Genomic DNA, 26495 nt, shown 5'->3' with positions numbered 1-26495 from the left:
TACAGGAAAGACAACAGCTACGGAAGGTTTGGCTGCTATTTCTAGATAGTCAATGTTCTGATTCTTTGACAGTCAAATGACCGTCTTTTAGATGCCATCTAAGGATAGGGAAGGGGTAATAGCACTGTCCTAATTGTGTGAGCAATACTCCAATGTTGACCACATTTCAGCTTTGTTATGGGTCAGCGCAGCAGCAACTGTTCTGGACTGAAGTATTTTCTAGCTCTCAGCTGAAGGAAGAACAGAAAACGGTAGTGTCAGCCACATTACTTACACATCTTGTGGGGTCACCACTATGAGAGGTCGCCAAAATTTTAATAGTTTTGTTTATCATTTGTTACGATTCTGAATGGTTTTCAGTGGAATCTAGTGTGGATCAAAATTGTATAATCCTGACCATCCTCTTCCTAGTAATAATAATAATAATAATTGTGTACAGTGCTCAGGTGCACTACAACTCATCGAAAGTGTATATATAATCAGGTGTAGTTTCGGTGGATTTCGGAAAGCATGAGGGCCTTAAAGGATGCAGTGTCATGGCAGTCAACAACTGACGCAGTCAGTTTATTCCACGCTTCAGCAACCCTGAGCGTGAAAAAATGTTTCCGAAAGTCATGGGAGCTGTGCTGTTTTCTGACTTTGTAGGCATGTCCACGTGTGTTAGACACATGGAGATCAAAAAGGTGTTCAGTGTTGTTGTTGGTGAGGTGGTTGATAACCTTGTGGGTGTTTACCAAGTCCGTCGCCAGACGCCGAAGCTTCAGTGAATCCATGCCCAGGGAAACAAGGCGCTCAGAATATGGTAGGTGTCTGATGGAGGGTATGCGTTTGGTTGCACGTCTCTGGACAGATTCCAGGAGGTCAATGTTCTGAGCAAGATAGGGATTCCAAACTGATGATGCGAATTCCAAGTGTGGTCGTACCATAGCTGTATACAGTTTTAAATAGATAGCTGGAGAGCGGCTAACAAAAGTCTTGCTGAGTGATGCCAAGACACCCTCGGCCTTCTTGACAATTTTAGAGATATGCTTTGTCCAACGCAAATCACTGCTGACAGTGATGCCTAGGTCACGCTCACAAGAGGATTTCTTGATATCAGTGTTGTGGAGGGAGTATGTGGACGCAGGGTTTTTTCTCCCAAAATGCATGGTAGTACACTTGTCCACAGCCAGTTTCAGTTGCCAGTCTGTGATCCATTGCTGCATTGTGTCTAGGTCTGATTGCAGGAAGAGTTGTAGACATCAGGATCAGTCCTCTTGATTTCAAGGTACAGCTTGATGTCGTCTGCATATTTCAATACTGTGGCATTCTTTAAATTGGCATCTATGTCACATCAAGGGAATCGTGTAGAACATGGGTTCTCAACAATTTTTTTATCTATGGACCCCTTTGATTACTATTTCATTCTGGTGGACTCCCATAATCATTTGATGCTTAAAAACTAGTTTTGTAGGAACTGCTTTCAAAATTCCTATTGCGTTTTTCACACATTAACTTTTGTAAGTTGAACAACGTAAAATGTTAGAGAAAAAACCTATTTTATTGCAGTACATACCAATACATACATCTAAAGCTAAATTTTTTCATGGACTCTTAAAATACTATTGTGGACCCTACAAAATCTTGTATGGACTCTCAGGGGCCACATGGACCCCCCTCCCCAGTTGAGAACCACTGGGGTAGAATCAGATCATACATGGGTTCAACGGAGTTTTTTGAAGCAGATTTTTTTTTTTTAATGACTGGATGCACTTCCTGTCACTAACCCTCACCTGCTTCAAAGCAAGGTAATAGTTTTCCATGGTCAGATATGTTTCCACAGATTATTGACAAGGAACGATACTGCTTGTATGACCGTGACACTCATTTACAACTCTCACAATGAGAAGACAAGGAGACAGCATGCCACCAGGATGGGTGTGTCTACATAGCATTGGCACGGGTGCTTTTTAAGTGGCACCGGCACCAGAAAGGACAAGCTGGTATGTATGGAAGACAGAAATTTTACTTAGCTTGGTGTGTCTTATCAAGTACAGCAAATCACCATATCTCCCGGTCCTTTCCTCGATGAGGCCCAACATCCGAAGATCCTTTCTCACCACTTCGTCCCACATCTTCCTGGGTCTACCCCTTCCACAGGTGCCCTCCACAATTACAGCTCGGCATTCGTTAATGCAACTGTCCGCAACAAACTTCTTTCAGTTTCTGTCAATCAAATCTACTCGCAAGCTTTGGTCAGCCTGGGGCTATAGTAGATGACACTTGATCAAGATGCCACACAGCAGGATTGAACCCAAAACCATGTGGTTTGGAAGCAAACTTCTTACCACACAGCCATACTTACGCCTATTATCAACAGATCAAGATTTCAAAAGCTGGATCTGTAGAAACTACTTCAAGAGTACTTAGTCATTACTCGAATTAAGGCTTCTGATACGTGGAGTAGAGGATTGTGTGTAGCTATGTGTCAGTATGGTCCCTAATCCAATATTATTAGAATCCATTTAATGAATTATTGTAAATTCTGGTAATAAAAGCCATGTCGTACCCATTGGGACTACTTTGAATTACTAAGAAAACACACACACGTGCACAAATACACACACACACGTGCTCTAATAATTGTTCCATTTAACACAAGCAGCAACAAAGAAATATAATAGCCATAGATTTTATTTTCCTTTCTTATTTCCCCCCCTTTTTTTGATCTTCCTTTTTCTTCTATTTCCACCCCCAACTACCCCCCCCCCCCCCATACAGCTAACAACACTTGTTCAATTTGCAAAAGATACTCAAAGAGACATATTGAGTTTAATCTAAGGAGATGATAGAGAGAAAACAATATTAACTGAACAACAACTATAAAAACCACTACAAGAATCTTGGCCAATTATAGAATTTCCATACAAATCAAATACAGTTATCGCAATTAATGATAAAAAAAAAATTAAATAAAAACAAAAAAAAAAGAGGAAAAAATATGGAATTAAAAAAAATTAGATCATTTTCTCTCTCTCTCTCTGGTGTTCTCTTACTGGCCACCTTAGATGTCTTTCAGAGAGGAAACCTTGATGGTTCCACAGACATCTTGCCAAAGATAATAATCAAAAAATATTTTCTGCTAGAACAAAGCCACAAATAATCAACTGGAAAAACTATAGTAATGAGCCTTCACAAAGTTGATTGATCTGCTAGAAACATCAGTGAAATCTTCCTCAAATTACATAATACTGTCTTTAACAAAAAAAAAAAAAAAGATATATTATACAGGGTTGGCCGAAAGTCACCCAACAGTAAATCAAAATTCTATAAATACTATCTGTATGTAATTCTGTATCGACTCGAATGGAAAAATGTGTCACTTAAGAAGGACTTCAGTTTGAACAATTTTCATGATGTTTCATATTTAGATGCTTTTATTAAATTCATTCAGTTGTCAAACAAATAAATCTTGGAGTTAATTGGTTTTGATTTACTAATATATTGGGTCAACCAAAGCCTTGTGAGTGGATTTGGTAGACAGAAACTGAAAGAAGCCTGTTGTGTATGTATGTATGTATGTAATTGTGTGTGTGTGTCGGTCCCCCCACCATCACTTGACAACCGATGTTGGTGTGTTTACATCCCTGTAACTTAGTGGTTCAGTGGAGGCACAATGGCCCAGTGGTTAGGGCAGCGGACTCGCGGTCATAGGATCGCGGTTTCGATTCCCAGACCGGGCGTTGTGAGTGTTTATTGAACGAAAACACTTAAAAGCTCCACGAGGCTCCGGCAGGGGATGGTGGTGATCCCTGCTGTACTCTTTCACCACAACTTTCTCTCCCTCTTTCTTCCTGTTTCTGTTGTACCTGTATTTCAAGGGGCCGGCCTTGTCACTCTGTGTCACGCTGAATATCCCCGAGAACTACGTTAAGGGTACACGTGTCTGTGGAGTGCTCAGCCACTTACACGTTAATTTCACGAGCAGGCTGTTCCGTTAATTCGGATCAACCGGAACCCTCATCATCGTAATCGACGGAGTGCTTCCTACTACTTAGTGGTTCAGCAAAAGAGATCGATAGAATAAGTACTAGGCTTACAAAGAATAAGTCCTAGGGTTGATTTGTTCGACTAAAGGTGGTGCTCCAGCATGGCCACAGTCAAATGAGTGAAACAAGTAAAAGAAAAATGCTTAATAACCTTTACATTCTGAGCTCAATTTTTGCCAAGATTGACTTTTCATCTTTCTGATGAAGATTGAACTCAGAACGTAGCGATGGGCAAAATACCACTAAACACTTTGTCCAGATTACTAACAATTCTGCCAGCTCACCACAATAATAATAATCTGCTCAATAACACAGATTTGCTTGTCAGTTGTTTGACTTTAACCAGTTGAGCATGTCCCTTAGTGGCTGACGATATGTGCATCTCTGATCACGAGCAGAAGTAGTGGGGGAGCATCATAGCCATGTGTTGAGAGGGATTCTTTGGGGTTTGAATAATTCACCTCTGGAAACATGGGTGTTTCGTTCAACATCCTTAAACAACCCTTATTCAGGGACCTTTTGAGTGGGATGGGTTACTCGACCAGAAGAAAATTCTAACTGGGCCCCACCTGCAAGGTCATGTGCTGTTTATTTTGATATGAGATCACCATGTCGCGCACATATGGTTGTGATGCATGTGCCTAGTGTACCCTTATCAGACGGGTAGTCATGATGGGTATACTGGGCTTCGTATATTTTACCCCAGTGTCACTTTGATGGCATGAACTGCTCTCTCACTCAATAATAATAATCCTTTCTCCTATATATGCACAGGGCCTGCAATTTTGGGGGATGGAGGCTAGTTGATTACATCAACCCCAGTATTTCACTGGTACTTATTTCATCAACCCTGAAAGGATGAAAAGCCAAGCAACCACAGTGGAATTTGGACTCAGATTGTAAATAGCTGGAAAAAATGTCCCTGAGCATTTTGTCCACGAGCTAACAACAATTCTGCCATCTCACCACCTTAATACTAATAATGATAATAATAATAATGGTTTCAAAATTTGACACAAGGCCAGCAATTTCGGAGGAGGGGGCATCGAAACTCCCCACCACCACCAGTACTCAACGGGCACTTATTTTATCGACCCTGAAAAGGATGAAAGGCAAAGTCATCATCATCATCATCATTTAGCGTCCGTTTTCCATGCTAGCATGGGTTGGACGGTTCAACTGGGGTCTGTGAAGCTGGAAGGCTTCATCAGGCCCAGTCAGATCTGGCAGTGTTTTTACGGCTGGATGCCCTTCCTAATGCCAACCACTCCGTGAGTGTAGTGGGTGCTTTTTACGTGCCACCCGCACAGGTGCCAGACAGAGCTGGCAAACGGCCACGAACGGATGGTGCTTTTACGTGCCACCGACACGGGGGCCAGACAGAGCAAATTTTGAACCATGGCAGAATTTGAACACAGAATGTAAATATGGATGAAATGCCTCTAAGTATTTCGCCCAGCATGCTAACGATTCTGCAAGCTCACCACCTTCATAATGTTGATAATTAAAGAATTTGTTACATACCAGCCACAGTTGCCTTCAAAGCTTCTGCTTGTCTATAAAAGAAAGACAGAAAGAAAAATGGATTAGCTTTAAGGAATACAAGAAAGATGCATGACAACTGGAAGAAAAACACTCAAATGGCATTAAGTATTAGACATATAAGGAAAGCTAGTAGACACATCAAACAAGCTAGTAGACACATCAAACAAGCTAGTAGACACATCAAACAAGCTAGTAGACACATCAGACAAGCTAGTAGACACATCACAATCATCAACATCATCAATACCACCGAATGTAATGCTTATTTATTCATTCATAAAAATTAGTCATGCATGACTGATTTTTCGGGCTCCCCAGACCCCAGTTGAACCGTCCAACCCATGCTAGCATGGAAAACGGACGCTAAATGATGATGATGATGATGATGATGTGAATAAATAAGCATTACATTCATTGGCGTAGCTAGAGTGTGTGCTGCTTGGGGTGGCCCTTCTGTTTGCTACCCCTGGACCCCACAAAAAAAACACATTGCCTACAGTAGACCCCAAAGTGCTGCCCAGTGCAAACTGACCCACCTCCCAGCTACACGAGTGATTCCATTTGACAGTGGGACCAATGCTAAAGGAATCAAATGCTAATGAGTAAATGAACTGACCACTCACAGAGAGTGAAGCTTAGAGATGACCAACAGGTGTAAGTACTCGTTTACCTTGAAGAACTCTTGACAGGTATGTGTTGGAGACAAACTGTAGGATACTGAAACCATGATTGCTTGTGGGATGGGGTGGTATTAGACAAAGGCGGAGAGCTGGCAGAAACGTTAGCACGCCAGGCGAAATGCGTAGCCGTATTTCGTCTGTCATTACGTTGTGAGTTCAAATTCCGCCGAGGTCGACTTTGCCTTTCATCCTTTCGGGGTCGATAAATTAAGTACCAGTTACGCACTGGGTCAATGTAATCGACTTAATACCTATGTCTGTCCTTGTTTGTCCCCTCTATGTTTAGCCCCTTGTGGGTAATAAAGAAATAGGTATTAGACATATAAGGAAAGCTAGTAGACACATCACAATCATCATCATCATCATCAAAAGCCTGGTTGGAGGCCTAACCTTCTGAGTTCTTTTACAGGGCTTAGGAAAACTGAAGGACTTATTTGTTTTGCTTTTAAGCTAGGCACTCATTCTATCAGTAGCTCTTGCTGAACTGCTACTTTACAGGGACTTAAAACACACCAACATTAGTTGTCAAGTGGTGGGAAGGAAAAACACACACACACACACACACACACACACACCCACCCATGCACAAGGTGGGGACCGAAAAGTTCCTGGCTTTAGGTAAAAGAAAATACAGGAGGATCAGTTAATTATGATTTTATCCAACATATTCCCCTCTCAGATTCATACACTTATTGCAGTGGCCCTTCAGTTTTTCTAAGCCCTGTAAAAGAACTCAGAAGGTTAGGCCTCCAACCAGGCTTTTCACGACACCCTTCAAGCCAGGGACTCTTCAGTAACCTCTTGTATATATGACAGGCTTTTTGGGTTTCCATTTACCAAATCCACTCACAAGGATTTGGTCAGCTGAAGGCTATAATGGAAGACACTTGCCCACGGTGTTGTGCAGGGGGGGGGGTCAAACCTGAAACCATGTGGTGGGAAGCAAACTTCTTTCTTACCACAAAGCCAATGCCTGCATCTGTACATCAGAACAGTCCATATAAGACTTTTAGGGGTCCACAGTAGTATTTTAACCTTTAGCATTTAACCCTTTCGCTACCGTATTTATTTTGAGATGCTCTGCATTTCTTTCAATTACTTTAAATATAACAAAGAATTTAGTAAAACAACTTAGTTATCATTAAGCTAGTGTTAGGAACATAAATTGTAACATTTATACTACAGAGCCAGAGCCGGTTTTAGCCGGGTTGGTAACGAAAGGGTTAAACCAGCCATTTCCAGCCCAAATATTCCACCTGTTTTATGTTCAAATCAGGCAAACCTGGTCTCCCCACAACTACCCCCTACAGCATTTATGAATAAATAAGTGTTACATTTGACAAAGTAATTTGAATGCTAAAGAGTTATGGGTCCACGGAGAGATGTGACTTTGGGTGTATTGATTGCAAGACACAGCTGTGTTTCTTTCTCCAATGCTTAACCCCTTACCCAACAATTATTTTGAAAATAAATGTATTTTTTCAGACATATTTTTTATTGTTTTATTTTACTATAGGCGCAGGAGTGGCTGTGTGGTAAGTAGCTTGTTTACCAACCACATGGTTGCGGGTTCAGTCCCACTGCGTGGCATCTTGGGCAAGTGTCTTCTGCTATAGCCCCGGGCCGACCAATGCCTTGTGAGTGGATTTGGTAGACGGAAACTGAAAGAAGCCTGTCGTATATATGTATATATATATGTATGCGTGTGTTTGTGTGTCTGTGTTTGTCCCCCTAGCATTGCTTGACAACCGATGCTGGTGTGTTTAGGTCCCCGTCACTTAGCGGTTCGGCAAAAAGAGACTGATAGAATAAGTACTAAAAGGTGGTGCTCCAGCATGGCCGCAGTCAAATGACTGAAACAAGTAAAAGAGTATGTTTTGAATGGTGATTTCGAGGTATATTTCAAACCTTATTTATTATTCATAAAATGTGCCTTCCAACCCTTCGACTGTCTCCAGGTGACTAAATCATACTCGGTCTTCAATGCCTTACTCAAGCGAAAGGTGGCAGAAATCGTCACTGCCAGACATATAAAGTGAGCGAATATACTCGTATATGTCAAAAAAGAGTTTATAATAGACAAAGGAACTCGTTTGCTGTCGATTTTGGCGAGTCTATCTTTTGACGAGTTAACTCACCAGAGATAGAAAAAAACGATTTCGGTCAAAACGCATATATTCGTTTCTGCCGGGTAAGGGGTTAACATAGTTCAACCTACACATATGATCATTGTTTAACATCCAGTCTCCATGCTGGACTGGGTTAGACAATTGGACATTATTGTGGTTTCTATGGCTGGATGCCCTTCCTAATGCCAACCACTTAGAGTGCGCTGGGTGCTTTTTTACATGTTACCATCACAGGTGTGTTTATGCAGCACTGGTGAAAAACGAAACAGAAATTTCAAAAGAAGCATTTATAAAACTAGTTTTTAAACATTGAACAGATATGGGGATCCAACAGAAGAGAATAGTAATCGAAAGAGTCCAAGAATAAAAAATGGTTGAGAACTCCTGCTGTAGAATGTGGTGGTTAAGTTTACTCCAGGATATGAAGCTGGTTTAGGGCAAGGAACCTTTTCGGTCAAGTGCTGTGGAAGAAAAGCCTCCAAAAACAAAACACTCACCAAATTGAAACCAATGCTCTAACTGAGGAAAGGGCAACCTTTTTTTCAAGAAGCAGGCCACATGCGACACAGCACATCACTAGGCAGAGATGTGCCATTCAGAAAATCCCATGTTTGTGGAAAAGTTTGTCCATGATTGCTCTAAGTGTTCACAATTCATTCTCTCAAGAACTTCTGTACTGAATTTTTTGCTGACATTAAACATTGTGCATCAAGAATTTGTCCCCCGAGGGTCAGACCATCAATTGAGAGTTCTTTGTCCATGATTGCTCTAAGTGTTCACAATTCATTCTCTCAAGAACTTCTGTACTGAATTTTTTGCTGACATTAAACATTTGTGCATCGAGAATTTGTCCCCCGGGGGTCAGATCATCGAGAGTTCTACTGTGACATTTTGAAGTGTTTGGCGGAGGACATTCAGCGAAAGCGACCAGATCTGTAGAGCACAAAGAACTGGATTCTTCACGACAACAACGCACCATGCCACTGAGCTCTCCACACATTAAGCATTGACCAGAGTCAACTGTCTACGTCACACTGTAAAACAGCCAACCATATACAACTGTCCCTGTCTCCAAATAATAAAACAGGGCTAATCATGGTCAAATGTCATCATCTCCTCCATAAAAGATGATCTGGGAACGGCACGGGGAAACAGTATATTAGAACTGACATCCTGAATATATTTTTTAAAAAAAAGGAAGAAATTTTTCTCCTTCTTTGATGACATGAGATCTGCAACATTTTATATACATATGTACACACACACACATGTAAATACATGCATAGACTTATATGTAAACATACCTGAACAAAAAATATTCATACCATACATACTTACAATACCATTACATATGTACATAGCTACATGCATAGAATACCATATGTACACACACACATACATACACACACACACAGACAAGTATATACACACACACACACAGACAAGTATATACACACACACATACATACACACACAAGTATATACACACACGCACACAAGTATATACACACACATATATACATACACACATATATACATACACGCACAAATATATACATACACACACAAGTATATACATACATACACACAAATATATACATACATACACACAAGTATATACATACATACACACAAGTATATACATACATACACACACATACACATGTATATACACATACACTCATACACACACACACACACACACATGTATATACACATACACTCATACACACACACATACATACACACATATATATATATAAATTACCAGACGATACATAATAGCATGCAGACACGCAGAATACAATTGCATACAGAATAAACCATCACACAAATACAATAGCATACACCTCAATATGTAAATTATATTTCCGTTAAAATTTTAATAAATATATCAAAGACATAACTATGTGTCCTGTTAATAATAGATTTTGGTATTGAGTTTTTCAAAAAACAATATTCCTGCAAAACACACACACACACACACACAGAGACACAGATACACACAGACACAGATACACACAGACACAGATATATGCACACAATCTCTAGGTCTGTGTTTGTGTATGAAATTATAAAATAAAAATTGCTCAATATCTATTTATCTCAAAGATATTAAATCTTCCTGTTATGTATTTGGCACAAACACTGTGTGTGTGTGTGTGTGTGTGTGTGTGTGTGTGTGTGCTGTGTAGGGAATGCGTGTGTCTGTGAGTGGTGTCTATAAGTACACATAAACAGACCGAGACACATGCATACACACACACACACAACACACACACACACACAAGCACACAAATACAGATCTACATACATAAACATTTTGTATAGTGACATGTATGCATTGATGGCCTCTTTCAATCACCCACCCTCTCATGTGTGTGTGTATGTGTGTGTGCATATATACTGACAGTTTATTTATATGTGTGTATGTATCATACATACAGATGTATTTTATATATGCATGTGTTATATATAAATGTACTTTGTGTATGTGTGTGTGTGTGTGTATGTGCGTGTGTAAGTAAATATGTGTGTGTGTTTGTATTATTTATACAAATATATTTCTATATATGCAAGTGTATGTATATGTATATCTATCTATCTATCAATCTATCTATCTGTGTGTGTGTGTAAAGAGAGGGAGGTGTGTGGAAAAGAAACGACATCCAATGTTATTTTTCATTAAATTTCCAAGAAAGTCAATCAGATATAGGTAGATCGTTACCACACACATGTCGTCTTCATCGTCACCAGCAGAAATAAATGGCTAATAACATTCTTAATACAACAAGCAATAATGGATGGCACCATCAGATATATTAGACAAGTTCTATAAATCTAGGAGGAAAACGCACTATCTTTCCCCAATATTGTGTGTCAATCAGGAAATTGAAATAAGAGCTTACACAGTGTATTTGTCGAGAACATAACACTATGCTGGCGTATTTAATAATAGACAAGCTATGAGAGAGGTCTCATTGTGATCGCTTGACATGCTAGAAATAGTAACCAAATCTCACTCTAATCAAATCTTAACCCATCGATCCAACCTGCCCAATACCATCTCTGCTTCTCTAGTACAAACTTCTTGTGTTAATCCTTTAGCATTCAAATTATTCAGTCAAGTGTATCATCATCACCATTTAACGTCTGTTGTCCATGCTAGCATGGGATGGACTGTGTGACCAAAGCTGACAAGCCAATGTGTGTGTATGGAGGAGGTGCACCAGACTTCAGTATGATTTGGCATGGTTTCTACAGCTGGATGCCCTTCCTAATGGCAACCACTTTACAGAGTGTGCTGGGTGCTGCTACATGGCACCACACGGACACTTATATTTATTTATTCACGGCGAGCTGGCAGAAGCATTAGCGTGCTGGGCGAAATGCTTAGCAGTATTTCGTCTGTCGTTACGTTCTGAGTTCAAATTCCGCCGAGGTCGACTTTGCCTTTCATCCTTTCGGGGTCGATAAATTAAGTACCAGTTACGCACTGGGGTTGATGTAATTGACTTAATACCTATGTCTGTCCTTGTTTGTCCCCTCTATGTTTAGCCCCTTGTGGGCAGTAAAGTAATATATATTTATTTATTCACATTGCTTTGAATTAATCATTCATTATCTTGTTACTTTGAGATTTTGTCGATGCAACTGATTATCATTTTTAGAATAACATTGTAGGGTACGTGTGAGAAGCCAGACTGACATGATGTTCTTTCTGCTCAGTGGTCAGCAGGCAGGGAACAAACTTAGCAGAGACATGCCACATGTTTAAGGATCCATATGACAGACCAACAACATCAACAATGCCATTGAATATCCTCTGACGATCCTCACGCACAAACTGATGAATTTTCTCCACATGTCTGCAGGATGATGCTCACGGTAGGGCTTCCGGATTGATCATTGTCTTCCGGGGACATTCTTCTGCTTTGTGCCACTTAGAACATTGCATACAACCCATTGCCCCATCACCGTAAGCTTGCCGAAGTATGTTCAATGTCGCTCTAGCAGACTTCCCAAGTTCAACACAAAATTTCACATCGGGTCTTTGTTCCCATCCATGACAAAATCGCAGACTACAACATACATGTGATCAGAAAAGCACAAAATTCACAACTTGCAAAGTAAACACAGCAATGTCACTTAGCGCTCTGCCTCATGAAGGTCACTGCCAGCTCTCACTGGGCTTGCAACCATGTGCTGCCGTCTGTTGGCATGCTATAGAACTAGTCCAGGAACTTTTTGATACCACCTTGTACAGTCATGCATTCATATCACACGCATACTCTTTACTCTTTTACTTGTTTCAGTCATTTGATTGCGGCCATGCTGGAGCACCGCCTTTAGTCGAGCAAATCGACACCGGGACTTATTCTTTGTAAGCCCAGTACTTATTCTATCGGTTTCTTTTGCCAAACTGCTAAGTGACGGGGATGTAAACACACCAGCATCGGTTGTCAAGCAATGCTAGAGGGACAAACACAGACACACAAACACATACATATATATATACACACACACACACACACACATATATATGACAGGCTTCTTTCAGTTTCCGTCTACCAAATCCACTCACAAGGCATTGGTCGGCCCAGGGCTATAGCAGAAGACACTTGCCCAAGATGCCACGCAGTGGGACTGAACCCGGAACCATGTGGTTGGTTAGCAAGCTACTTATCACACAGCCATTCCTGCGCCTATGGTGAGCTTCTTGCAGTTGGCCCCAGGCCTTAGGCAACACTCACCCAAAGTACCATGCAATAGGACTGAACCAGAAACCACATAAGACCAAGTGCAGAGTGGTTGTCCAAGGTTTGAGGGAGGGAGAGAGAGAATGAAGGATAAGAAGATTAGGAGAAGGCTTACAAGGAATGAACTAGTGGAGAATGAGGGAGTGTTGCTTTGTGTGTGTGTGTCCGTGTGTGGTTTGTGGTCATGCAGGCCTGGTCAGCCATCAGATAACTCACAGGAATCGACCCATGGTAAATTGTGGTATGGCCATTGCTCACAACAGAACATGTGCAACTTGTGGAAAGGTGTGCCTCTCAGTTGGAGGATTGAAAAGGCATGTCAAAAGGGTTCGTACCCAGGCATCTGGTCCTTCTGCCAGCCAGCACAGCTGAGCATTATGTAATAAAATGTGCAAAACTTTCCTGGGCTCAAGATTCTCACATTGCATTAACACCACCTCGTTTCAACGATTTTTTCTAGCAATGGTTTTGCTTGTATACGAGAAAGCAGCTAAAATGATATATATCATCATCATTGTTTAACGTCCGTTTTCCGCGATAGCACAGGTTGGATGGTTCGACCGGGGTCTGGGAAGCCAGGAGGCTGCACCAGGCTCCAGTTTGATCTGGCAGTGTTTCTACAGCTGGATGCCCTTCCTAACGCCAACCACTCCGTGAGTGTAGTGGGTGCTTTTTACATGACACCAGCACAGGTGCCAGGGGAGTCTGGCAGCGGCCACGATCGGTTGGTGCTGTTAACGTGCCACCGGCACGGAAGCCAGTTAAGGCAGCGCTGGCATCGGCCACATTCGGATGGTGCTTTTTACGTGCCAATATATATATATATATATATATATATATATATATATTTTCAAGATTAATCAGCCGAAATTACTACGATGATCCGGTTCTTGACTGAAGACTGAGGGTTTCGAATGTCCTGTCCGTGTTTATTGTATCGTCTTCTAAGAGTTATACGTTCTTGTCCATGTTGTATTTTTCTACATACCTTAACATATATATATATATATATATATATATATATATATATATATATATATATGCATGCCCAATTAACAAGTTTCAATATAAAAATTTTAATTTAATTCAATTTAATTTCCTTAATTGAATTAATTGGCTATGGAAATGGCTGTAGGGATAAGAATTTCATAATATATTGATTTGAATAAACTGATGTCTATATGTCAGTTTCTCCATTTTCTTTTTCTCATCCATATATATAAATATATATATATATATATATATATATACACTGTGCATGCATGTGACTGCATGCATGTGACTGCATGTATGTACATGCTTGTGTGTGTGTGTAACCACACCAAGTAGTAAGCAAGTAATATTCCGTTGACAAGTAAAATACAAGGCAGCAACAGAGCATGTAAACCATATAGAATATGAAGGAGAGGAAGATGAGGAGGCAGAGAAAGAGGAATTAGTCAATGGAGGGAGAGATGGGAGAGTGGGGGCGGATGTGATGAAATCCTACGGAAGGGAGAAAAGTAGGCGAGTAGAAAATACAGGAATCAGAGGATGTTATTGAAGGAGACAGGGAGATATAAAGGATACAAGACAGGTGTCAATATCAGAGTGAGAGAAAGAAAGAGAGGAGAGAAAGAGAGAGAGTGTGTGTGTGTGTGTGTGTGTGAGTGTGTAGTGGGGGAGAGATCAAATCAGTGAACAGGCATGTTTGTGGATGTGGAGATAAAAAGCACGTCAAGTTTACACATGTAAACTTAGTCCACATAATGGACGAAATAAGAGTGACATACAACACTGAGAACAAAGCTTGCCTATATACAGAATGCAGAAGAATAGGGCCTATGCATGCATACAAATGTGCAGAATAGGGCCTATCTATACACACAAATACACATGCACACACAAAATGGGCTTCTTTCAGTAGTCCATTTACCAAATCTGCTCATAAATCTCTAGTCAGCCCAGGTCTATAGTAGAAGGTGCATGGCTTAGTGGTTAGAGGCATTTGGCTCACGATTGCAAGGTCATGAATTCAATTCCTGATGACATGTGTTCTTGAGGAAGACATTTTATTTCATGATGCTCCAGTCCACTCAGCTGGCAAAAATGAGTAGTACCTGTATTTCAAGGGGCCAGCCATGTCACACTCTGTGTCACGCTGAATCTCCCTGAGAAGTATGTTAAGAATACACGTGTCTGTGGAGTACTCAGCCACTTGCACGTTAATTTCACAAGCAAGCAGTTTCGTTGATATCAGCTGGGACCCTCGTCGTCGTAACCAACCGAGTGCTTTTTTTTTTTATAGTAGAAGATCCTTGCTCATGATGTCACGCAATGAGATTGAACCTGAAACCATTATGTGATTGGCAAGCAAACTTCTTAAACCAGCCAGTCACACCTGCGTCTTTCATAAATAAACAACGCTTTTAAGACAAAATGCTTCAATAACAAGCAACAAGGCAGAAAGTGAAAGGAGGAATTACGACAAGTTGTTACATGTATGGTGAGAAAGAATGGAGAGTGAGAAATGATTAATTGAGGAAATAAGAATAGGTTCAACAACAGCGGTTTGTGGTAAAAACTGAAGCAAGGTAGGGGTGAGGCTGTGGCGGTGAAATAGAGCTTGAAATGGTTAATGGCTAATGGCTCAATTGAAGTGAATAGATGGTGCCAGTGGGTGGTAGCTGCCGTTTGGCCCAGTGCTCCGCAACATTTTTTTCACTTGTGATACCCTTAAATTCCTTTCGAAATTCGGCGGCACACCTGAACTAAAAATATAGCTAAAAGTATAAGGGGAAAAAAATTATATTCAAGTTACACTGTGGCATGCCTTGCATCGTCCTGTGACACACCAGTGCACCATGGCACACTGGTTGTAGAGCATTGGTTTAGCCCCAAGTCAGCCTAAATCAAGCAAGACTATGACCAATGCCAGTCAAGCAATGAACATGCAATATAACATAGTATAGAGAAAATGGATGGGAAACTAAGGACGGGAGATTAGCTAATCACACACACACACTAAGTGCAGGTGTGGCTGTGAGCTTAAGAAACTTGCTTGCCAGCCAAGTGGCCTTGGGTTCTGTCCCACTGCTCAGCACCTTGGGCAATTGTCTTTTATTATAGCTTTAGGCCAACCAATGCCTTGTGAGTGAATTTGATAGACATAAATTGAAAGAGGCCTGGTGTGTATGTGTGTTTGTTTATTTGTATGTTTGTCCCCTAGTGGCACTTGACAATTAGTGTTGCTTTGTTTAAAAACATTGTAACTTAGCGGCTCAGCAAAAAGAGACTGATAGAAAAATTATCAGGATGAAAAAAGTGCCGGGGTCAATTTGTTTAAATGAACCCTAGAATGAGGTGCTCTAGCATGGCAGCAGTCAAATCACTGAAATAACTGACAGGTAAAAGATACACTATCTGTTCACGCGTGTCTGCATGTATGAGTGACTGGCCATATTTCTATCATCTAGCTGGTGAAAAGCACTTGAAATTGGTCTTGATTTGGGTGCCACTTGTCAGCAGGTGCAAAAATGGGGAGGCTAAAGATGACTTGGTAACAGATATTTCAGGATGACCTGAAAACAGTTGACATAGAAGGGATGAGCAAGAACAGCAGCCAACTGAAACCAGTGGAGGAAGCTTGACCTGCTAGAAATAGCAGCCAACGCCCCACCCTACGAAAGAACTGTCTATAATGTCACCTGATCACGAGACTGACTAGACTATCGACTGTTATACATCATTGATCACAATGCACTTTGCATCGTTTTAGCTTTTGAATGTTGCCACCTCACTGGCTAGGGAGAGCAGGATAACATCTCCTCTGATTGGAAGGGTATTCCATTGCAGGGTGACACCCATTTACAGGTGGGTGGACTGCAGTGATGTGAAACAAAGTGTTTTGCTCAAGAACTTAACATGCAGCTGGACTGGGGATCGAAACTACGAACTAAACCATCACTTTACAAATTTAGAAATGATATCAGTTCTAATTGCAGCATTTCACAATGACACGATTCAAAGTACACATTAGATAATATAGTGTTAAATAAGCTACGTTTTACCAAAAGAGGGGATAGTCACACCTGAGATATAGTTGAGTAAGAATTCGCTCAAATGGCTGTAACCTGAGGCTAAACAATAACAGAATATACTTTAGGTGTTCTTGAAAAGAAACCAATAGAACTGCTTCTAGCAGTTTGAAAACCCCATGTCCAGTTGTCAAGAGTATTAAAAGCTATATTCAACATTTTGATGTTTAAAGTCCTTTCTTTGTTGAGATGATCTTAAGCTCATCTGTAGGCTAAGATAATCTATCATATATATATATATATATATATATATATATATCATGTGACTGACCAGACCATCAGATGTTGCTACACATCGCTGGTCACAATGCGTTCGCATTGTTTTAGCCTTCGAATGACGCCACCCCGCTGGCTAAGCAAGCAGGCCAACAGAAGAAAGAGTGAGAGAAAGAGTGGTGAAGGAATACAGCAGGGGTCACCACCCCCTGCCGGAGCCTCGTGGAGCTTTTAGGTGTTTTCGCTCAATAAACACACACAACGCCCGGTCTGGGAATCGAAACCGCGATCCTACGACCACAAGTCCGCTGCCCTAACCACTGGGCCATTGCGCCTCCACATATATATATATATACAGTACTGCCTGACTGACTCATATATAGCTCATATATATACAGTACCGCCTGACTGACTCATATATGGCTCATATATAGTCAAGTTGACATTGCCATAGTGGGAGATGATTCTCTCTCCAAAGCACTGCCATAGCAACTGCAGTGTTTCTCTTGCAGTATGAGCAGTTGCCCCATCTTGCTGGAACCATGTGTCGGGTCTACTTTGAATAACCGGGCAAAAAAAAAAAAAGGTCTCAATCAAAGATACCTGAAAGAGAGGGTTTACATCAACAAACCGGAGACCATCAATAGAAAAATCAGAGAAGTGGGGTCTGAAACCCCCGAGGGTGTTATGGTACAAGTTTTGGGAAGAGCATGGGTGTGCAAAGCCAAAAATAACTGCCATTTTAAGCGATGTCATTTTTCATACGTGATGTAGTGGTGTTGCAAAATTTGATTGGTGCATACTAATTTCAATTATGTCCTTTATATTGTTTATATACTATTTAGTATTTTACTTGTTTCAGTCATTTGACTGCGGCTATGCTGGAGCACCGCCTTTAGTCGAGCAAATCGACCCCAGGACTTATTCATTGTAAGCCTAGTGCTTATTCTATCGGGCTCCTTTTACCGAACCACTAAGTTACGGGGACGTAAACACATCAGCACCGGTTGTCAAGCAATGCTAGGGGGACAAACACAGACACACATACAAATATAAGGTTGTCCCAAAAATTCGTAAACACTTGCAAAAATTTGAATTTTTATGCAATTTTTAATTGTTTGTTTGGGTTTATATTGTTATAGTTACCTTCATCGCAAGTGTTTACGAACTTTTGGGACAACCTAATATATATATACATATATACGACGAGCTTCTTTCAGTTTCCGTCTACCAAATCCACTCACAAGGCTTTGGTCGGCCTGAGGCTATAGTAGAAGACACTTGCCCAAGGTGCCACTAAACCCGGAACCATGTGGTTGGTAAGCAAGCTACTTACCACACAGCCACTCCTGCGCCTAAATTTCACGCATTCACTTTTGGGACACCCTGTATATACACACACACATATAAAATTAAAGAAACAGGTATGGTGCTCAGTGCTCCAGAAAACATACATGTGTTTCAGCAAATTACCATCATGATTACATAATTGCAGTTGAAAACATTACATGAGGTTGTAAATTTACCTCTTCAGTGTTCAGGGGGGAAGTACAATGACTAGTGTTAAATGGCTCATATATATATATATATATATATATATATATATATATATATATATATATATATATATATATATATTCCCATTAAGCAAAATTATCAATGGTTTCTATAGTAACACAATGTAGTTGGAGACAAACAAACAGAACACAGAAGTTCAAGGCCACACCTGCCTCTCATATTTGGCTAGGCATGACCATGAAAATGACATTAATAACAACAATAACAGCAATAATACCAATAACAGAGTTAGTGTGTGCATGTGTGTGTGTATTAAGAGTTAGTTATTTATTGTTCCCGTACATGGAGGGTACAAGTGAAACATTATTTTTGCTCTGAAATAGTAAGCAAACAAACATACACATAATACTTTACTGCTGCTACTACTACTACTACAGCAAACAGAGAGGAAGATATATTGATACAGCTGAGCACTCAGGTGAGGAGGGGATGATCCATGGTTTGTTTTCATCAAGTTTGACTCCTCTCACTTGCAAAGAATGTTTTTTTTTTAAAACTACTATTTCAAACACACACACACGTGCGTGCACAATAGACGAAAATTGTTGGGAAAATAGTGACAATACTTTCATTTTTTAATATAGTGACTGCACACCAATGGGACGATATATATATGTGTGTGTGTGTGTGTGTGTGTGTGTGTAGAAAGATTATTTCATTGCTAGGAAATTGTCAAAAAATATTTGGAAATGAATAAAGAGGGGCCTTTTACCTCCTCTACCACCACCACCACCGTCACAACCAACATCTCACTCAATACATACAGAAAGTATAGTAGTGTGTGTGTGTGTGTGTGTGAAAACAGATGAGATATGGAAAGAACGAGTATAAAAGTTATGAGAGAAGGACAAACACACACACACACACACACACACAGAAATGCATATTGCGGGTGGGAGGGAGAAAGAATAGAATAGAAACAAGAGTGAAAATGAAATAGAAAATCTAAGAGAGAGAGTGTGTGTGTGTGTGTGTGTGTGGAAGGAATGTGAACTAGAAAGTGTAAGAGGAAGTGTATGAGAGAGAGAGAGAGAGAGAGACAGAGAGGGAATGAAATAAAATGTGTTAGGAACTCCAGTTGAGTGTTTGATTGGTATTTGATCATATATTTTTGAATTTCGGGAGAATATAACGCTGAACAGAATATAAATATTGCCAACAAGTAATCTAGGTAACCATTGTAGGCATTCCTTTCATATATATTACTATTGCGATATGAGAATTTCCCCCCCATTTTTTGTTGTTGTTGCTTTTTTTTTCTTTTCACATAAGGCTTTTCAAGTTATCGTTACCGTCAATCTAACGCTTGTTATTACTGAGTGTTTGTAAAGCTATCTTGAATAAAAGCTCATGGATTGCTTTTCTAACCATAGATATTAGTTTTAAGTTCCTATATAGGCGCAGGAGTGGCTGTGTGGTAAGTAGCTTGCAAACCAGCCACATGGTTGCGGGTTCAGTCCCACTGCGTGGCATCTTGGGCAAGTGTCTTCTGCTATAGCCCCGGGCCGACCAATGCCTTGTGAGTGGATTTGGTAGACGGAAACTGAAAGAAGCCTGTCGTATATATGTATATATATATATATATATATAATATATATATATATATATATATATATATATATATATGTATGTGTGTGTATGTGTTTGTGTGTCTATGTTTGTCCCCCTAGCATTGCTTGACAACCAATGCTGGTGTGTTTACGTCCCCGTTACTTAGCGGTTCGGCAAAAGAGACCGATAGAATAAGTACTGGGCTTACAAAAGAATAAGTCCCGGGGTCGAGTTGCTCGACTAAAGTCAGTGCTCCAGCATGGCCGCAGTCAAATGACTGAAACAAGTAAAAGAGTAAAGAGTATATGTTATAGATGTGAGGGGATGTGGCCTAGTGGTTAGGTGTGTCGTACTCACAACCTTCAATTCGTAGTTTCGATCCCCAGACCAGCTGCGCATTAAGTTCTTGAGCAAAACACTTTGTTTCACATCACTGCAGTCCACCCGGCTGTAAATGGGTGCCACCCTGCAATGGAATACCCTTCCAGTCAGAGGAGATGTTATCTTGCTCCCTCAAGCCAATGAGGTGGCAACATTCAAAAGCTAAAACAATGCAAAGTGCATTGTGATCAGTGATGTATAACAGTCGATGGTCTGGTCAATCTCGTGACCAGGTGATATTATAGACAATATATTATCATTGTCATCATCTCACATCCCTTTTCCACGCTGGAATGAGTTGGATGGTATATCAGGATCCTGCAAGCCACAGAGTTGTGCCAGGCTCCAGCGTCAGCCTTGGCATGTTTTCTACAGTTAGATGTCCTTCCTAAAGCAAATCATCTTACAATGTGTACTGGGCCCTTTTTATTTATTTATTTATTTTTTGTACCACCAGCACAAGTGAGGTTCGTTAAGCTGCAACACAAAAAGAACAGAAAAGGGAAAAAGCTCCCTCAACTCTCAACATTAGGGAGAGGAGAGGGGCAAGCACAGGTGCTTGTCTTACTATAGAGGAAATGGCAGAGGACCTGGCCTACTCAAGAAGACCCATTCCCTGCAGCAGAAATGTTAAGACCGATCCTTCTGATGGTGTAAAGAGCCTGTGCAGTGTCACATAAAAGTGCCCGTGAGGTGTCACATAAAAGTGCCCACCACATTCTGTAGAGTGGTTGGCATTAGAAAGGGCATCCAGCCATAGAAATCATGTCAAATCAGACTGGAATCTGGTGCAGCCCCCCTCCCACTCCAGCTTGCCAGCTCTGGTCAAACTGTCCAACCCATACCAGCAAGAGCAACGGACATTAAATGATTATGATGATGATGTGACTGCCCTGCATCAGATAAGCGCAAGTAATGGTAACTGGGAAAATGAAGATAAAGATGGTAGTGATGAGGTGCCAGAGCAAATACTCGGGGTACAAAAAGATGAGCATAAAAGACGATATGGTCGGTGGATTAAACAGGAATCACTTGCATATGATATATTTTTGGCATGGTTTCTGCAGTTGGATAGCCTTTCTAGTGCTAACCATTCTACAGAATGTATGGCGGTGGGTGCATTTCATCTTTATACCTATTTCTTTATTACCCACAAGGGGCTAAACACAGAGGGGACAAACAAGGACAGACATAGGAATTAAGTCGATTACATCGACCCCAGTGCGTAACTGGTACTTAATTTATCGACCCTGAAAGGATGAAAGGCAAAGTCGACCTCGGCGGAATTTGAACTCACAACGTAACGCAGATGAAATACCCCTAAGCATTTCGCCCGGCGTGCTAATGTTTCTGCCAGCTCGCCAGTACTAAAGAGGTTGTCTTATCCCCAGAAAGCCTAAAGAGTCTGCCCTATCCTCCATCGGCTGTGTTCATTCAAAGCAATAAGGCTGAGAGCGTGAGAGATGTGCGATGAAAGAGAAAGAAACAGGGTGAGAAAGTGATAGGAGAGGGGGGGAGAATTAGAGTGATGAGAGAAAGGGTAACAGGGAAGAGTGAGAGGGAAAGAGTAACAAGGAAGAGAGAGAGGATAATTAGTGTGATAAGAGTGAAAGGGTAGCAGAAGTGGGGGAGAGTGAGAGGGGGGAATTTAGAGTGATAGGAGTGAAAGGGTGACAGAGAAGAGACTAATAGAAGAAACCAAGAGAGAGAGAGAGAGAGAGAGTAATGGGAGAAAGAGTGTAACAGAAGAGAGAAAGAGAGAGGGAGTGATTGTCAGATATATGTTTGTTGGTAAATAGATTTAGTAGAGAAAAAAAAAGCATAAGTGGTGTGCAGAGGGGGAGGGGGTGAGAAAGACAGGGTAATGGGAGAGAGAATAATGGAAATGAAAATCATCTGAGACAGCAATAAAGATGAGAGAGAGAGAGAGAGAGAGAGAGAGAGATGGCTAGCAATAAAGTGTAGTAATAGAAGACTGAATATGAACAAATCCAATGATGCCAACCCCTTCCATTGTACACAGGTAGTGGATGTGATGAGGGAGAAGAGAGAGGGAGAGAAGGATAGTAGGGAAGCAGAGTAAGAGCAAAGAGAGTAATTTAATGGATGAAAAAAGTAATGAAGAGAGAAACAGAGAGGGTGTGAGATGGAAACTTAAAATGACCATAATTGACAAGCTGTGTGGTAAGTAGCTTGTTTACCAACCACATGGTTCTGGGTTCAGTCCCACTGCGTGGCACCTTGGGCAAGTGTCTTCTACTATAGCCTCGGGCTGACCAAAGCATTGTGAGTGGATTTGGTAGACGGACGCTGCAATTGTTATATATATATATATATATATATATATATATATATATTATATGTGGTTGTGTTGTGTGTGTGTGTGTGTGTGTGGTGTGTGTGTGTGTGGTGTGTGCGTGTATGTTTGTGTGTCTGTGTTTGTCCCCCTAGCATTGCTTGACAACCGATGCTGGTGTTGTTTTATGTCCCTGTCACTTAGCGGTTCAGCAAAAGAGACCGATAGAATAAGTACTGGGCTTACAAAAGAATAAGTCCCGGGGTCGAGTTGCTCGATTAAAGGCGGTGCTCCAGCATGGCCGCAGTCAAATGACTGAAACAAGTAAAAAGAAAAAAAAAGAAAGAAAGATGTCAGCTCCTTTATAAGGTTTGGCCTCTTGAGATCAGTCTTCACCACTTGGTCCCAAGTCTTCCTCGGCCTCCGTCTCCCACCGGTTCTTTCCACTAAGATTGCTCGGTGTTTTATATGGCTGACATCCTCCATGCATCACATGTCCACACATGCATCACATGTGCCACATCCAATTCTTACACCCAGCTTTTCCTTCACTTTGCAAGTGCTAAGCAGTGAGCTGGCTCAATTGTTGGCACGTTGGATAAAATACTTAGCAGCATTTCCTGCAGCTCTTTACATTCTGAGTTCAAATTCTACTGAGATCAACTTTACTTTTCATTCTTTCAAGGTCAAAAAAATGAGGACCGATCAAAAGTTGGAGTTGAAGTAATCAACTAATGCCCTCTACCTGGTATTGCTGGCCTTGCGCTAAAATTTGAAGCAAAAAAAAAAATCAAGCACACTATATAGGTGCAAGAGTGGCAATGAGGTAAGAAGCTTGGTTCCAGGTTCAGTCCCACTACATGGCACCTTGGGTAAGTGTCTTCTACTATAGCCTCAGGCTGACCAAGGCCTTGAGAGTGGATGTGGTAGACAGAAACTAAAAGAAGCCTGTCATACATATATGTGTGTGTGTGTGTGTGTGTGTGTTTGTCCCCACCATCACTGCTTGATACTGATGTGTATTTACATCCCTCCGTAACTTAGCAGTTCAGCAAATGAAACTGACAGAATAAGTACTAGGTTTACAAAGAATAAGTCCTGGGGTGGTGCTCCAGCATGGCTGCAGTCAAATGACTGAAACAAGTAAAAGACTAATTAATATTAGGTCTCCAGAGGAGCAGGTTCAACTTGGTTTTTTCCAGCCTTCACAAATCCTCCACATTCAAAATCCATGCCAAAGTTCACAGCATCACATCTTAATCTGCCCTTCTCTCTCTCTCAGAGAGAAGCCCCTTATTTTCCAGCAAAAGCAAAACTTCCTGGGACATGTACCAACCCTTTCCTATTATTCCAGTAGCTACCCTTTTGGAATACTCTCCACCTGCCTCGTTGGTAATTAGGTCACCTACGTAACAAAAGTTATCAAATTTTTTTTTCTTGGAAGCCTCCTGGGCATTTAGAAGAATCTATTTCATATGCACTCTTATTGCTCATTGTTCGTGTGCACTTGTTATGCAGACAGTCTACCTTCTCTGCCAGCCAGCTAGTGATCTTATTACACACCTTGTGCAGCCATATTGTACAATGGAATAGATAGAAATTCCATACAGTGTACTTAGTGTAAATTTTATCTATCTACATAGTCCCACCCATGCCAGCATAGAAGGCGGATGTTAATCGATGATGATGATATATATATATATATATATATATATATATATATATATATATATGGGGGGAGGGAGGGAAATAAACAGTTAAAATTTCCATATAAAGGACATTAACAATACTAACAATAACTAGGGTAATTCAATGGCTATTTAAAGAAACCAATAAAGATTGTTACAAGTTGAAAGAGAACCAAAGAGTAAATAATGTGTGGGAGTGGGGTGGGGGTAATTTTTCTTTTTTCAGGTTTTAATTTCAGGAGTGGCTGTGTGGTAAGTAGCTTGCTAACCAACCACATGGTTCAGGGTTCAGTCCCACTGCGTGACATCTTGGGCAAGTGTCTTCTGCTATAGATTCAGGCCGACCAAAGCCTTGTGAGTGGATTTGGTAGAAAGAAACTGAAAGAAGCCTGTCGTATATATGTATATATATGTATGTGTGTGTATGTGTTTGTGTGTGTGTTTGTCTCCCTAGCATTGCTTGACAACCGATACTGGTGTGTTTACGTCCCTGTCACTTAGCGGTTCGGCAAAAGAGACCAATAGAATAAGTACTGGGCTTACAAAGAATAAGTCTCGAGGTCGATTTGCTCGACTAAAGGCGGTGCTCCAGCATGGCCGCAGTCAAATGACTGAAACAAGTAAAAGAGTAAAGTGGACAAAAGAGAGAATCCTTTTGAAAACCAAATTCTTTGCTCTACCTTTTGTCACTTATGGTTTGGAAGATGTCTTTTTTTTTCTTTTTATCTTTACATTGAATAGACACAGGTATGGGTGTGTGTGTGTGAGTAAGAAGTTCACTTTCCAACCATGGGATTTTCAGGTTCAATCCAACTGTGCGGGTCCATGCTACTATAGCCCCATGCTGACCAGAGTCTTGTGAAAAGATCTGGTAAACAGGAACTGAAAGCAGTGTGTGTGTGTGTGCGTCCCATTTTTACTTTGTTTCCTGTTGACAATGTGTGGTAGTCATTCAGGCTGCATCATTTATTTCCAATTTTCTGTGAAAACATGTCTAACCATGGGGAAGTATTATTGTCTTGCTTGAAAACAGGTGAGAGTTGGTGATAGGAAGAGCACCCAGTCACAGAAAATCTGTTTCATAAACTATATCCAATGCAAGCATACAAAAGTGGACATTAAAACAATGATGATGACGATGAGTATCTGTGTGTGTGTGTGTGTGTGTGTGTAAACATCATTTAAATGATTTATTTAGCAGCAGTCAATTATTTTACAATACAAATGCTGTGGATATACTAGATTATACAGCATCCCATAGTTCATTGGTCAATTGTCTTAACCAATAATATGCAAATAAGAGCACAAATAGTCCAGCTTTGCTTTGAGCATATCTTTCACTAAGATAAATGCCTTCCATTCTGCCCTTATATTTTTCGAGGTTTCAGCATCCACATCATCATCATTTAACGTCCGTCGTCCATACTGGCATGGGTTGGAAGATTTGACCAGGGCTAGTAGCTGGAGGGTTGCACCAGACTCCAGTCTGATTTGGCATGGCTTTCTACAGCTGGATGCCCTTCCTACTCCCAACCATTCTGAGAGTGTAATGGGTACTTTTACGTGC

The 26495-nt window shown here is 40.8% G+C and overlaps 1 protein-coding gene across 3 annotated transcripts in view; it reads right to left on the bottom strand.

Moving 5' to 3' along the window:
- LOC115223211 (protein SMG7) overlaps positions 1-26495 on the bottom strand; it is a 174891-nt gene that overhangs the window by 77696 nt on the left and 70700 nt on the right. For all 3 annotated transcript variants that reach the window (XM_029793686.2, XM_029793685.2, XM_029793684.2), the window contains exon 2: positions 5553-5584. In XM_029793686.2, the coding sequence (XP_029649546.1) occupies positions 5553-5584 (32 nt within the window). The remainder of the gene's footprint in view (positions 1-5552; positions 5585-26495) is intronic.

This window comes from Octopus sinensis, linkage group LG22 (genome assembly GCF_006345805.1).
Source record: "Octopus sinensis linkage group LG22, ASM634580v1, whole genome shotgun sequence".
Taxonomy (NCBI): domain Eukaryota; kingdom Metazoa; phylum Mollusca; class Cephalopoda; order Octopoda; family Octopodidae; genus Octopus; species Octopus sinensis.
This window is presented reverse-complemented; position numbering and strand designations above follow the sequence as displayed.